A 16,301-nucleotide genomic window follows, 5' to 3' on the forward strand; every position below is an offset into this window, starting at 1 on the left:
TCCTCCACATAAATAAAACACATACAGTACTAAAGATACATCACAGCTCCAGGCAGATGCACACTGCGGTGCGTATGGAATAACCCCATTTGACACAGTAGTCATTTGGTTCTACCTCGAGTCCTCTCGTCGATTATCTCTTTAAACCTCGGCTTTTCTGCCGCACTCTTTCGGGGCTTTTTGGCAGGTGGAGGTGATGTGTACGCTGCCGCCTCAGGCTCCATCCACGCCTCCGGGTACACCTCCTTGTATGGATTTCGCTCCTCTGAATGAAATGGACATGCAGACGTAACCATGCAAACAAACAACGGAAAAAATGGTATAAACGACCCGTAATACCGCAATAAAACAATTACATTTGTCTAACTCTTTTCTCCAGTGACTTTGCGTTAAGCTACCTACAATTCTTTTTACGCATTTATATTATATAGTCAAATTTAACATTTTTACATTTACATTTTTTTATCTAATGCTTTTCTCCAGCGTGACTTTACGTTAAGCTACCTACAATTATTTATATGTATTTACATTATATATTTATATTTAAGAATTTACATTTATTCATTCAGAGGACACTTTGTCCAAAGCGACGTACATCTCCAATACAATACAAAACAAAAGAATATAAAGGGTATTACATGAACAGACGGCGAGCTCTGGATGCAGATACAGTTCTTGAGTACAGTCAATTTGTCACATACCACTGTATGAACGGGTATACATTACACAAGTACCTGCATATACAGTATAATTTTTTTTTCTAGTTAAAATTTTTACACAGACAGCATAGCATAGCATGTTTATCGAGAACTTAGGAGGTCAGCAGGGAAATAAGTTGGGTAATTTTTACTGGAACAACTCAGTATCTTGCTCAATGGTATGATAGTAGGAGGTAGTATTTGAACCTGGCAGCAACTCTAACCACTACGCTACCTGCTTCCCCAAATTAAAATTCATACCTATTGTTGGAGAACATCGCCTCGCATTTCAGCAAGGTTAAATTATTCTGAATCATTACACGACCAAATGCACGTGTTCCTGCTGCACACGATTGCCCAAGGCCATGGCTATCCCAGCACAAGGACCTTGTACCTTCTGGGGGCTCCAGGCCTTTGGGCCCGGTAGGTGGGAAGCTAGCCATTGCCCACTCGATCATCTGCTTGTTCTGCATGTCCACTGATTTGGAAGTGTCCGTGTCATCGCGGTCTGGACAAGCACGGAAGATCTTGCCAGCTCGGCTGCTGGCTACCTTTTGGAGGAAAGTACAGCTTTTTCAGATCCTTAACTACATCTTAGGTAAGTGAGACACTTAAGTCCTTTGAAAGTTAGGGCATAAAGTGAGATAAGACACACACTGAACAGGTACATCTTTTGAAAAAGCAAAAGACAAGTTTATCATCATCAACAAAAACGAAAGAAGCGTATGAACCTTATACAGCTATATCAGTTAAAATAATCATCTTATATGACACTATTTCTCCATTCAGGACTGAAACTGCTCGTTTTTTAAAATCTTCCCTCCACTTATATTTGCGGTATATACTGGATGATGTGCCACCCTTTAAGTCGTCAGTTTAAATGAGTTTTGACTGACAATATCTGGAAAAAGCTTTGTTATGAAATAACAACATACCACAACATGCTGTAGACAAGCAGATGAAATTAAAATTGAAAGACAGACATAAAGTAACTGAATGTTCTAGTGGCCATGTCCTCAGGCTCTAGGCAGATTATTATGGGATGCCCTTGGCACTCAGATCCAGCTGTTCATGACAATTCAGATGTGAAAACCAGTTACCTGTAGCACCTCGTAGATTGCTTTTTTGTACATGGGCTGCTTGTTATAGGTTGGCTGGTGAAAGGCATTGGAAAAGGAACTTAAAGGCATCAGTTTCTCCACACATACCTGCAAACAGAAATGGGACAGATAATCAAACTTTTTCTCACATCTCCTAACAAAACTGTGACTTGTATACTCATATACCCCAGAATTTAAGCATAACGTTGCCATGGACAACCTGCATGCTCTGTGCAGGTAATCTTGGTTTCCTGGCTGTTTACTTTAAAGTTTAAAATATGCCTAAACACCAAACTGGTGATTCAACAATAAGAAAAACAAATGTCAATCAAAAGTTTGATTTTCATATATGTTTGGGTGTTCTATCTAAACATTTCTTGACTGTGAAGAAGACAGCATCTAACAAGTTGAGACAGCTATTTAATCAACACTGAGCCATAAATTAGAGAAAAACAGTCTTCGGTTAACGTGGCAATGTGATTATGGCTCAAACAATAGCACTAGTACCTTCAAACAATAAAAAAGAAAAAAAAAAGAAAAATGCAGCATTTTTCCAGAATAGAACTGAATATCGAATCAAGGGCACGGCAAGTTGACCATTCCCGGTTCCTGGTTCAGACTCACCACTGAGAATTTACCGTCGCCAAACCACATGACCCATCGGGTCCCTTCGGCCGCTCGGCTCCGGCCGGTCATCCACCAGGACACAATGCGGCCGGGCCACCAGGAGAATCCCCGCAGCTTGCCCCACACCAGCTCCCCAATCCCGAAGCCTCGACCATCCTGCAGCCCCCCACCAGAGACACAGCACAAGCCCCCAGTTCCACTTCAGTTGAACCGTTCAGAGCGAACAGGTCTGAGCTGGCCTTGGGATGTGCCCACTCCTGTTCTCTTTCAGCTCCTCAGTGTCTGACATTTTCACTGAACAACAGTGAACTGAATAGCTGCAAGATTCAAACATTTTACGGTTTATTGTTCGCTTATTTTACATTTTCATTTTACAATTTATTTCATTTTCATCATTGTTCTATGTTCTGTTGTGGAGCAAAAGCAACCTTTCTGCATCCAGCCATTAGTGCTACTGTGGCCACTCAGAGAGAATATAGACAAAACTGGACTGTGTGACCACCTTGAATCAACTTGCGTCCAAGGTGTTTACAGCTCGTCTCTGCTGCTTGTGAGTGCCTGTGGTCAAGCCTGCGGACAAACACTTCAAAATGTTTATGGAATGAACAGGTCAACAATCACCAATAAATAGGAACGTGTGGTGAGAACATTTTCACTCATTTTAAAACAGCAGTTGCCTTTATTCAGAACGTGCGCTGCCCTTCCAAGATACACACCGGACAACTGTGACCCTGTATAAACAAGTGGATATTAATAATGAATGGATGGAAGTATTACAGAGTATTTTTATTAATTATATATTTGTTTGAGGTTTCTGCAGACCCTAACAGGTAAATGAATGGCAGCTGATAGCGTAGTGGTTAGAAGTGCTGCTTTTAGATCCAAATGTTGCCGGATCAAATTTCACCTACTGCTATAATAGCCTTGAGCAAGGTACTTACCCCAAAATTGCTCCAATTAAAAATTACCCAGTGGTATAAACAGGTACATGATTTTAAATAGTTAAACATTGTAAGTCACTTTGGAGCAACTAAATGAATAAATGCAAAGTGAATGGGTGTAGCCTCTGTATTGTGTAGTTCTATCGATTGTTACTTTGCAGTAGAAACTATAACAAACAAACCAATTTATGAACAGACATGCGGGCCCAAATATGTTTATAAGTTGAGGAGCCAATGTGTATTGCATCCTTTAAACATGCAGTAGAAGCCTCTTCAAAAATAGCTGAACATTTATTGGAGATACTCTTGGTTACCTCATATTCTGGGTCCATGTCGGCTGCCTGGGTCGCGGCCTTGTCTCCACCTCCAGCCGGGATTGGTTCCGGGGTCGTAGCCACAGTGGGGGATGCTGGGTCTGTAGGCTGCTGCTGCTGCTGAGGAGGTGGGGTACTGGGGATTACAGTCTCCTCCTCCTTTTGAAGTTTCAAACATTCGGACTCGTCTGTTGTGTCCATCGCAGAAGCCAGTCTGGCCTTCTTCTCGGCCTGCGGAGCAGGAGGGTCAGTCCACTGGTCAAATGATGCTGTTCTGTTTTACATGAGACAACTGTGTTACTGAGGTTTCCTGGTTTCTCTTACAATGTGACACTGTATCTGTTCTACAACACTACCCAATACCATTCGACAATAGATCTGAAAGTCTAGAGACCCATGGATATGATGTTTCGATTTTCACAACTGTTTATTCGCCATCGGCCCAGCATCAGCCTCAATTGTCCAAAAATGCACTGTGAAAGACAAGGAGAGTGTAGTCAATTAGTCGATCAGCATTCTTTTCCACACTGTGCCAAATAGATGGCTTTATGGAGTAAAGCACCTTCACCTGGATCTATTCTATTGCTGCAAGATTCCCAGCGCACAAAAGCCAAGGTTCACACTGTGATCTGAACTATGAAGCCCAGGGTGTATTAGCAAAGAGCCAACTGTGCCACTTCAGAGGCCCTTGTTCTAGGTTTAGTGTATAAATATTCTCCCCTCATCCTTTTCAAAACCAAAAACAAATATATGTAGCACTATTACAAAAAATAGCCTTCGTTGTATTTTGGGTGGCTCCGCAGTCCAAACATACTCTGTACCTAACTATAGCTATCAGATTAAGAGCAGGACCTTTTATGATCTCTCCCTAATATATACCCTTCCCTTCCTATTGTGACATCCCCTACAGCTTGAAAACATGTAATGTGTTCTAGTTAATTCCATATGTTCTGGAACCAGACTCACACCAACTTTTTACCTAGCAACCCTCGACAAAAGACCTAGGGCAGGAGAGCAAAGATGCATGAGCTCCTACGCACACATACATACATACATATTATACACACACACACACACACACACACACACACACACACACACACACACACACACACACACACACACATTGTCAAAACCGCTTGTCCCATATGGGGTCGTGGGGAGCCAGAGCCTAACCCGGCAACACAGAGCGTAAGCCTGGAGGGAGAAGGGACACAAATGGTGGCGCAGCGGCTTTGGCCAGGGCCTGCTCTCTGGTGGGTCTGCGGTTCGAGTCCCGCTTGGGGTGCCTTGTAACGGACTGGCGTCCTGTCCGGACTTACGCCCTGTGTTGCCGGGTTAGGGCCTGGCTCCCCGCGACCCCGTATGGGACAAGCGGTTCTGACAATGTGTGTGTGTGTGTGTATATACACAGTATATAAAAACAGAATTTATACAAACATGAAAGTCCAAGCAACTCCAACACTCTGCAGTCAGCAGCAGTATGTTACATTTAACCCTAGGCTCCACAGACAAAATGATGCTGGTACCATGCCCAGAGCATGATACAGGGACTGTATGATGCTTGAGACACATGGCAGACACACAACTCATAAATACCACTGTGTATAAGAGTATGAGGGAGGTGGTCTTGGGGCTGTAGAAGTTTACTCGTAGATCTCAAAGACACCAAGTTTACCACATGCCTGTGCAGAATGCCACCATGTGCATTTAACTACTGTTGCCATGAATACTCAGTGAATAAATAAACAGTGACAGAAAGAATGACTATGAGGTTAAGACAACAAATGTTTTAGGAAAACATTATTTTTATTGATTAAGGATTAGGTAAAATTCAATACACTAGGACTCTTTCTTACTGTAATTTTTTTCTCAGTCTAAATCAGTTTTGGCACAGCCCAAATGCTTGAACCGCTGTTAAATGAATTGCTTGATCTCAATTTCATATTCCCAGAGTATACAGATAAGTGCTTGTTTAGGATCTGACTGTGGGGGTACTCATTGTGACATTGTATCCTTTTTGCCAATGGTGCCCAAGAGCTTTGCAAAAGACAAATGGAATTAGATGGCAAATCAGAACAGACTACCTTAGAGCTTGAAAAATAAATTTAAAAATCTTTTCTGGTTACACCCAAGACCAAACATTTCCAACTTCTGCTTTTTCCATCTTGCTTTATAAGTGCTTTCTCCACCCCCCCAAGAAATGTGCAAAATCAGTACAATTTATATTCCTTCAAAGATATATAGAGCACATCTGTCAACTGATATTGTTAAGGGCTATGTACATTTCTACTGAGATATCATGTTTCATGGACACACTGTTTAGGCAGTATCAAACAAGAATATGGCCCACTCTGGGAAATTGGATCTCGGGTGTAAAAATGCAGGTGAGTAAAACAGCACCATCCCAGCATGATACATACTTGAATAACAGATCATTTTTAATGACCCAAAAGGTACAGACTAACTACAAAAGGCACCTCTTGTTTCAATCACTTCTCGGTCTCTTTCAACCAACTCCTCTAGATAACCAACCAACAGCCATGAATCCAACCAGCACCTTCAGAGATATAACCAACTCTACAACTGTTCCAGAGATTCAAGTCCAGCAGAGATCCAACAAACAACTTTAAATCCAACCATTCCTCCAGAGATCTAAAAAATAGCTATAAATCAAACCAATGTCCAAAGACCCAACCAAGTACTCTCTAGAACTAGCCAACAACTATAAATGCAACCAAAGATCCAAGTTCCCTACAGATAAAGCAAACACCTATAAATCTAACCAACTCTTCTAGAAATCCAAAGAATTATAAACTCAACCAATTTCTCTAGCAACCCAACAGAGTGCTCTAGAGACTCAAACACACACACACACACACACACATTTTCAGAACCGCTCGTCCCATACGGGGTCACGGGGAACCAGAGCCTACCCGGCAACACAGGGCGTAAGGCCGGAGGGGGAGGGGACACACCCAGGACGGGACGCCAGTCCGTCGCAAGGCACCCCAAGCGGGACTCGAACCCCAGACCCACTGGAGGGCAGGACTGCAGTCCAACCCACTGCGCCACCGCACCCCTGTGAGACTCAAACATCAACTGTAAATCTAAACAAGTCTCCGGAGATCCAACCAACAACTATAAATAAAACTAACTAGTGTAAAGATTTAACACTAAAGATCCATAGAAAAACAAATTTAAACATCTCCTCTGAAGACCTAACAAACAACTATCGATCTAAACAAGCCTTCTGGATCAGTTATCAAATAAATTAATCCAATTGATATTATACAATTGTTCTGATTTTGTTTCCTGCACATACTATGCATTTGTGTATACAAGCACTTAGAACTGGTTACAACAGTTAAATGTTTCGTAGTGAGTATTAAAATATCAGTGTAGCCACACTTTACTATTAATTTGAATGGTTCCTTGGTATATTGCACAATGTCTGTTGAGGCTGTTGATGAAAGTTTATAAAGGGTTAAATCCCAGCTTATCACTTGGTTGGATGACAGACCTTAAGACTAAACTACAGAAACTCTACTTGAAGAGGGTCATACGGTTTGTTTCCCTCATAAAAATTTCCACACCTCATGACAGCTTGTTGAAGTCTTGACGCAGCCAGTAGTTAGGCTGACAGCTGCTAGCTACAGTAGGCTTCTCATTCTGTAAGAACTGGAAGCTTCTGATCTTGTGTTTTTAGTGTCCTTTTTATGGCTCTCAGAAACCCTGTGATAACATTAAATTATTTCCATGAAACTTTGTTGGCCTGCCAGATAAGGTCTCACAAATCTCACATTACACAAGCAATTAGTCATCCCCCTGAAAATTCGTACTACTACTCTCTGCACTCGTTGTTCAATCTAATTTACAGTGCAAGTAGCTTAAGTAGTGTACTACTGAACTTTAAAGAAATGCATTGTTTGACATAAACATCCTTCATGTCCAAGAATTATTTAACGTTTATAATCTAATAGTTACTAATTAAATAGCTATTAATAGGAAATTGTCCATTTTAACGCCACAATACTGGGAAGTCAACCAACCTCTTCAAGACTATTGAATGTTATTGATTCTGTTATAATTGTTTATAATGACACAAATATTCCCTTAGGCTTTTACAAGTTTATGATGACTTTTTTCATCAAGTTCAAAAGATCACATAATCATTCAGTAGCTATATTTGTAAATCAGAATGGTACAGATTCAAAGATTCGTACTAAGAGCTGTCTCAAAGTCACCTAGCAGGCAGGTACACATGACCTAGACACCACCCAGCTAGGCATGAATAGACATGGTTCGGGTTGGCATGGGGCAGCTTCTCCTGCCTCTCAAAACTACATAAACCACCTGCATTTAGTCCGTTGGTTTTGCATTAAGTAATAATTGGTCAATTTTTTGAGACCACATTGCTGTCGTTGTCCCACTAGTTGGACTTCCAGGAAGCTGTAGGAAGTCAGGCCTGTCAGCTACACCCCCGGCAACTTGTCCGCACCTATTTCTTCATTCCCGCTCTTCACCCCAGGTGAACTTAAATGTTCCGTCACAGCTCAGGTGTGCATTTATGCATGTATTAGTGCATTAAAGTAGGTTTACATATAAAAATTCTTGTAAAATTCCCTCCAAACCATCTTCCTGACAAATAATTTTTGCTCTCCTAAAATATTTCCTAAAAGCTTACTGAGATTCAGTTTCAGAAAAATATATGAAAAAAACATTCTTAAAAGTTAAAACTGTTTCCTGTATGGAACGCTTAATGGACAGGACATTTGAATGTCATTACATTAATTTAGATTTTTTGGTTATATATTTCAGAATTACTTTATTTCAGTAAGTGTATGCATGAAGTTCATGGATACAACTTGTATATCCACTTCTTCTTTCAAAATGTTTAACTCTTAGTTGTGCAAATATAAATGGAAATAATATATTAACACAAAGATTCTCACCATTGTAAAAAAAAGTTTTCCAATCATAACTCTTTACCAGAGATCACTTAGTAAAGCATGAATAGAACAGTTATAATTTAAGATGAAAGTGAAGACAGATAAGAAGGTGATTTCTTTTATGCTCCTGTACTAGCAGCTTTATGCAGTTAAATATGCCAACATGGACATGTGATCTAGTCACAAAATATAAACTGCTCAATCACAAATGGTTAAACATTCGGTATTTATGAAAGCAAGTTCAACGTTTGAGGCCCTCTTAGTAAATGAACAGCAGTTCTTATGTTTATGAAAACACTCTCTGCCTCTGAGCCAGCTCAAACCAACCAAAACAACAATTAAAGATTAAAAATGTCTTCAATATTTAATGCATAACTTTTTTCCCCTCCCAAACATGCTCTACAGGTTATAAAGACAACTTCACTGCAGCCGACGTAAAACTACCCAAGAATCTCCTTGTACGGTTCAAAACTGAAAGATCAAACATCTGAGCAAAAGCACAAACACATCTTGTAAATATATATTTTCCCAGAAAACACTTGTTTCCACCACAGGTCTTTCTCAGCTGCTCCAGGCTTCTCTTCTCGCATTTCAAGTGAACGTTCCCTTTAAGTTCCCCGGAGCAGATGCACCGAAACAACTCTCCAGAAATACCTCAAGTCAGCATATCATCCATGGTGCAAGCAGGCAAAACACAAAAGCACGTTCCACTGTGCTGCTACACAAAACAATGCAACGGACGTACCCATAAAACCTTTTTTCATGCAACTTTAATCCAGCGTGGGGTGCAAAATTTTTGCCGTGCACCCCACTCTCCGGCTAAAGGAGCTCGCCTCCAAAAAAAAGCATTTTTTTGCCTGCCAACTGGAGATCAGGTGATCGCCAACAGGAATTCTGGTTGGGTAGAGAGGACTTGCCAGTGCTGGCAGCGGGCCAGGAGGCTGTCTTCTGAGCAAGCTGCAAATTTGCTGCAAACCTCATCTTCACCTTCATATCTATGGCTAAGAGTTCATTTTCATATTTGAAGGAGGAGCCCAGTGAAGGAGGAGGAGGTTTGGACGAATGGCAGGAACTCACTTTAGTGTACATTATAATCATCTCCTTCTTCCTCACCATGCAGGATTTCATTCTGTTTCAAGAAATAAATCTAAACACATCAAAATAGCCTTCAGAAAAGTATGTGCTTTTTAAATCACGGCCTCATAACGTGGAAACTGATAGGCAAGATTACATATTGTGACAGCTTTCTGTGTTTATATATTTTTATATTTGTGTGATTATGTAATGAGACATGAGGGAGGATGAGTGAAAATTAAAATATGCTTAAAATATATTTTGAATGCTTATGACTACTTCAATTTTTATTGGGTGTTTTCTTGCCGCTGGTGTTATTAAGACTTATTAAAAGTCTTCTTTTATTCTTTTATTCTTCTTTCTCTTCTTTTATTATTTAACTGTTGTAACTCTTGAAAAATGTATTTAAAAATGCACAAAATTAGTAACTGCAGTCTGTTACTTTTGAATACCCGAAGCGTCACACTAATTTGGAAATATTTTTGCAAAATACACTTTCATGACATCTCCACTATTGACGGACAATGTGGAATCGACTGGTCTGAGGTTCACCCTTGAACCTGCAGATCAAGAACCTCCTCAACTACAACGTGCATCTTGTTGAAGAATTTAATAACCACCGCCAACAAAATTGTCATAACTATATAATACCAGTTTATTAAAGAACAGCTGATGTTTAATATGTCCTGAGTCCACTAAAAGCTGTATTGTTACTGAAAATAAGAATAGGGTTAAACAGACAAAACAGAGTAGACGACTAATGAGCAAATTCTGGAAATGACACTAGAAACAGCTCTGCGTAATATATTCATTAATATTGAAAGCAGAAATTATTATTGCAAGAAAACGTGGGAGGAAAATTCTCAACGCGCCTTTGATTACCTTTCTTATCTCTCATTTCTTCTTCAGCCTCGTGTTCGGACGAATGAAGAGAAGTTCAACAGAGGACAAGCAAGCACAAACCTATTTAAACAAAACTCAGGCAATATAAAACATCCCGCAAGACCAGAACTCTTGGCTTGCAGTGTCCCTTTCAGTCACTGCATTCTGGGACCTGTAGATCTGAAGGTCTGGCAGCCCAGCACACATGTAACATATTTAATAACGCTGATGAAAAGTGACGGGATATGCAACAAAAATTATCTGAAACATATACAAAGGTAGGAAATTCTCCCGACTGTCACCAAAGAACAGCACGACTTCAGGACATCATATTTCATAAAGAATCCACCGTCAGAATATGCTGACACTTCAAATGTTCCACAGGCAGTGGTTACTCTCAGCTGGTACGGTCAGAGGACTAGTTATGTCTGTTGGTTTAAAGCGGTTTAAAAGGTGTGCGAGTGGTAGAGTGGCGCAGCAAACTGTAAACCCAATGCCCTAAAAACACAAAGGGTGTCTTGGCATGTTCAGGCTTATCACGGGCCACTAGAAGATGTTATAAGGTCAGGACGTGTTTACGTTTTGAGGACACATGTGTTAAGAATCAGGCTTTCGGGCCGCTGGGAGTGCTTTGCTTCTTGGAATGCTGCCAGGGTTGAGCTTGGACGGGAAAGCCTGGGCGGAGCCCAGCTCCCCTGCCTTCCTCCAAGAACCTCCCCCGGGCGCTCGGTCCAAGCTGGGGTCAACTGAGGACAGCACACATCCGCGTCTTTCAAAAGCTGCGCTGCTTTCTAGCTCGGCAAAACAGTACAGAAGGGCTTCTCGATAACAACGCTACACTTTCACATGTCGACAAATCAGTAGACACATGCACCCTAAGCCCAAAGGGACACTTGATATTTACCATCCTGTAACCAACAGATACACTGTAGGTAGTGTTATATTTATGGAGTGTAGTCTCATACGCTCCATAAATATAACTGCATCCAATGAACACTGTAAATCAAGTTACTAACAGTACCAGACCCTTCGCATTTCAGGACTATAAGAAGACAGTTGCCAGAATATCGTAAAGTGGTTAGAGCTGGATTTAAGTTGGACAGAAGGTGATGAATCCCATCTCCTGCTGTAGTACCCTTGATTAAGGCACCTACCAGTCAAAATTAGACAGCACTATAAATGGGTAAATCACTGTAAGTTGCCTTGGTGAAAGGTGTTAGCTGAATGAATAAATGTAGGGAAATATAGAATATATCACGGTGAGAGGTCACAACAGCGACCTTGTTAAGTTGCCCTACAGAGGTGCGGGTCATGTTCAAGGTAGAGGAATGGATAGGATCCTACTGCTATTGAGGTCTTATTGGCACCATTCCGCTCCCGTTTGAATGGCATGTGTGACATCAAAATTGAACACGTGTTGATTTACACAAACAATTGCAGCGTTGCAAAGAAAGGCCCCAGGGGACTCACTGCGCTCACTTTGTGGTCGTGTCTCTTTCTGGAACACAGTTTGATCATTGCAGTTTTGCAGGGCCAGCGTTTACTTCACCAAGCCGCGTCCCTGGAGTCTTATGCACCCTTTGAAACCGCCTTCCCCCCCCAGTTTGCGGACGGCAATGACACTACGGCATAAACATAGTTCACACAACTGTTTCGTGTTGTATGATTTCTAGCAGTGAGCTTATTTAATTAAAAATGCTTTACATCTTAAAGGCAAAAATAAAATAAAACCGCAGAGGAGGGCGTTTCAGGTGAGAGTCTGACCAACTTTTGCGGTTGCCTCATTCTGGATTTCACCTCAAATGCTCCCCGCCTCATATAAAAGTCTTGGAATAAGTCAGTTGGGTGCCGAATGCTGAAGCAGCAGTTTTCTAATTGGCGACAGCCCTCAGCTCCCATGCAGCGCTGCTAATTCTACCTGCGATAGTTCAGGCTAAGTCTTTAGAAAGGTATTTGGAGCAGAAAGGTCACCGGAAAGGAATTGAAAAAGAACCTGATTCTGTTTAAGACGGAAGTCACAACTTAGATCATAGAGATGATATGTTGAGAACACACAACAAGTAAAGGAATCTACATCCCCCAGATGACAGAAGACAAAGGTCCATCTGCTCTTGAGATGGTGGTTCTGCAAAGTTATTCCTAACAAGTTGATGTTCTTCCTGAAATAACCTTGTTCCATTCAGTTGCATCCTTCTCCTGGGTTATCTTCCATTTTTTCCAAGCTCAGCAAAAGTCTGAAAAACCAGGGTGCACCGCCGTTCTCCGGACATCGAACCAATAAAAGCTGACCTTGAAGAATGATCTCCAGACTCCACCAGTTCCCATTAGCCTTATCATCAAAAAAACAGCTTCTTCTCAGAGGGTACAAAAGCAGTTTCATTCCAAGGACTTAAATCCTCAAAACTTCCAGTCAAAAGTCCAAATCCTTCATACTTCCACCATCCACCCGATGGTGCCACTGACATGGTTCTTCACTGTTCTACTTTAGAGCAACTGAGCCATCAACTCACCTCCATCTTCCATCTTGCAAGCCACTCGTCCCTCGTCCTCTTGCTGATGTAGTATGGGTCACCGGCCTGGAAGGTGACCCTGGGCACAGGCCGCTGACGCAGGCTAATTTCCCAGCCCAGGTCCCCACGGACCCTACCTCGAACACCCTGCTCCATGGGATCAAATGAGATGTGACAAAACTAACTAACATTAATATTTTTTGGGGGGTGTATGAGGTTTCATGGCGAAGGAGTCAGATGTGTAGGACAATATGGTGCCCTTACCTCAGCCTTCACAGTCTCACAGCCGCTGTCTTCTGTCTCCTCCACATCTGAAAGGCATTATACGTCATTTTGGTGATGATCACATGGCTACAAGCTAAAACAAGGTATGCACACCGGGCAACAGGACCCATCAGAATGTGGCCAAGTATTGGTCAACTGCTCTAGGAGTTCATAATATAGGGGTACCATTCCTGAGCTCTAGGAAATTGGCTCCTCAAACCTCAGTGTCTGCCAAGACTCTCATCTCCCTCAACACATGGCAAAACCATGCACAGGTCTGACTCCTTGCAGGCAGAGAAATCTCAATATAACCTCTACATCACATCTCGCCCGTGCACAGAGTATTTCACAGCTGCTGCAAAAATTCCTGTTTCTGATATTTCAGGCATATCAGAAGTAAAAGAGAAATACTTATCACTTAGCATATCAGTAGTTGGACAGTAACAAGAACATGATCTTGAATTTCACGCAATACAAACGCAGCACTTAACATCAGGCTCTGTAGATTAACGATAAGGTGTTTTAGGGTAAGAATGGCCAACATTATTCCACAGATTCTGCAACCTATGGAGCAGAAACGCTGATATTTAGCAGCATGCTAAGCTAACAGTCAAACTACTCAGATTATGATCGGTACCTTGATACTGGAGCAAAGCACCCTTCTGGAAATCTGCTTCCTTCCCTGCTCTCAATACTCCACTGTGAGAAATAAATGGCTCTCGTGTCTTTTCTCCACCTCTATCTCTCTGTCCTCCCTGTTCTTCTGGTGTGGGTGGGTGTGGGGGTGTGTGTGTGTGTGTGTGTGTGTGTGTGTGTGTGTGTGAGACCTGTGAAGAATGTGCGTGCAAGAATGAAGTTCTTGTTTTAACTTTTCTCTCTTTGTCTATGCTCAAGGGCAAACGAAGGCGACTGAAATATCGCATATCCTCCCTATATGTATAACCAATGACAGTGTTATGCTGTTTAATATTACCTTTCATAGTCTTGTCCCTAGACTTCTAGTCACTTTCTAAACCAATGAGAACTTATTTCTTTGTTCTGCAAAATAGTATATAATCTTTGTGAACATACAATAAACTTGAGGAGGATTTGGAACGAAACACTCTGCGTGTTCTTGTGTCCTACTCCTCCCAGTGATCACTGGTCTTTGGTGTCCGGACGGCTCTGAGGTGGCAGAAGGCTGAAACAGAAATTAAAATAATTTCTAATCTAACATCCACCTTCCTGTGGCTTCATGGAATATAATACACTCCGTCTTTCCTGTCTAATCTCTAAATTAAGGGTCTCTCTACGACAGCATTCATCCATAACTCGTATTGCATCAGGTGTTACTTTTTTCATTACAACACAAAAAACTCTAGGCCTTAAGCTCTCATTGCCCCTGGGAGAAGCTACGTGAAACAGGGGATATACCTTTTCCTTAGTATTTTATTTCAAATAATAAAAATGGGATGACCCATCTCTCTCTGTATGAGTAAACTAAAACAGGATTTAATGGTAATATTAAAGGAGAAGAAATGCGGATATTTCGAGCTCAACGCAGATGGTGAAGAACTCGGGAATTTGAAAACTGCAGGTATAAATACAGCAGGGTAAAGAACTAATATTATAGTTTTTACTCTTGTCACGCCCACACCTGCGAGCACAACGACAACACCTGATACCAATCAGCCCTGCCAGGTATAAAGGCAGTGCCGTCCTTGTACCGAGTGCGGAATCTTGCAAATGCCTCCCTACGTGGCTTTGTGACATTCTCAGCGTTCTTCTCCCTGTACCCAGTTTCCCCGTTTCGTGTTTTGACTCTCCTGGTTTCTGACCCTTGCTTGATCTCCAGGTTACTAAGTTTTGCTTTGCCCCTGGAAACGACGTCCGCGCCTACAAGACCCACGCCTGTCCACGACCTCCGTTTTTGCCTGTCCCTACGAACGTACCCACACTTGGGTCCAACCCCTACCTCTCCTGGCCTCGGTTGTGACAACTCTGGGCATACACATGGAACAGCAGTTTCCTTAAGCACCTCATTTTTGCAAGTGCTCAGAGTCGAAATTTGGCTGGTGTGCTAGCTCGTCTAGTTGATAACTTTCTTCAGATTCAACTCTAAGAGCATCACACCTGAAACATAACTACATGACCCCAGGGGGGCGCGGTGGTGCTGTGGGTTGAACCGGGTCCTGGTCTCTGGTGGGTTTGGGGTTCAAGTCCTGCTTGGGGTGCCTGGCGAAGGACTGGCGTCCCGTCCTGGGTGTGTCCCCTCCCCCTCCAGCCTTACGTCCTGTGTTGCCGGGTTAGGCTCCGGCTCCCCGTGACCCCGTGTGGGACGAGCAGTTCAGATGGTGTGTGTAAATGACCCACTGCTTGGCAAAATCAACTCGAAACCCACAAAACACACTCACCTGTGGGGGGGGGGGGACATTCGGTCAAAATGAAATTCAGCTGTATTCTGCCATCCTCACTTCTTAATTAGCTCTTCCGGTAATTATATATTTCCAGTAATAAAATATTTAATGAGTGCCATTAAAAACACATACTCTCAGGGTGTCTATGTGTGCATCTGCGTGTGCATATGCATCTATGTGAGTGCACTGAAACTGTATAGTGAGCAGATGTTTAATAATTAAACTCAAAGTGCTGTAGATGAAATATCGGCATATATTTTCTGACACAAATTTTACTACATAATGAACCGTACAGTGGAGGCGTCTCTATTCACCGCTGTTCAGCAGTCAGCATCAATCAGAAATTAACAGTAATCAGTGTCATCCAATTCGATAAGCGCACTTACAGAATCATTATCCTGAAGAGATATGTCTCGCACATGGAAGTGTGTGCAGTGTTAAAACAACGAAGTCAGAGAGATGATCCCTGTTTCCACCGACATGGGTATGAGGCAGCAGGTAGAAAAGTGGTTAAGGGACTTGTAACCTTAAAACTACCTCCAG

At 42.0% G+C, this 16,301-nt stretch overlaps 1 protein-coding gene across 4 annotated transcripts in view; it reads right to left on the bottom strand.

Moving 5' to 3' along the window:
• The window catches only part of LOC108922141 (DNA (cytosine-5)-methyltransferase 3A), a 47,769-nt gene that overhangs the window by 12,803 nt on the left and 18,665 nt on the right, over positions 1-16,301 (bottom strand). Inside the window, exons 1-8 of one of the 4 annotated variants that reach the window (XM_018732097.1) lie at positions 14,000-15,102; positions 13,363-13,409; positions 13,099-13,248; positions 3,681-3,911; positions 2,423-2,581; positions 1,799-1,906; positions 1,093-1,249; positions 116-265 (exon numbers count right to left, since the gene is read on the bottom strand). In XM_018732097.1, the coding sequence (XP_018587613.1) occupies positions 116-265; positions 1,093-1,249; positions 1,799-1,906; positions 2,423-2,581; positions 3,681-3,911; positions 13,099-13,248; positions 13,363-13,409; positions 14,000-14,342 (1,345 nt within the window). In that variant the 5' untranslated portion in view covers positions 14,343-15,102. Of the gene's footprint in view, positions 1-115; positions 266-1,092; positions 1,250-1,798; positions 1,907-2,422; positions 2,582-3,680; positions 3,912-9,377; positions 9,517-13,098; positions 13,249-13,362; positions 13,410-13,999; positions 15,103-16,301 lie in introns of those variants that run through there. The other 3 variants (XM_018732088.2, XM_018732079.2, XM_018732106.1) reach the window with 3 other exon arrangements.

The sequence above is a fragment of the Scleropages formosus genome, chromosome 15, assembly GCF_900964775.1.
Source record: "Scleropages formosus chromosome 15, fSclFor1.1, whole genome shotgun sequence".
Taxonomy (NCBI): domain Eukaryota; kingdom Metazoa; phylum Chordata; class Actinopteri; order Osteoglossiformes; family Osteoglossidae; genus Scleropages; species Scleropages formosus.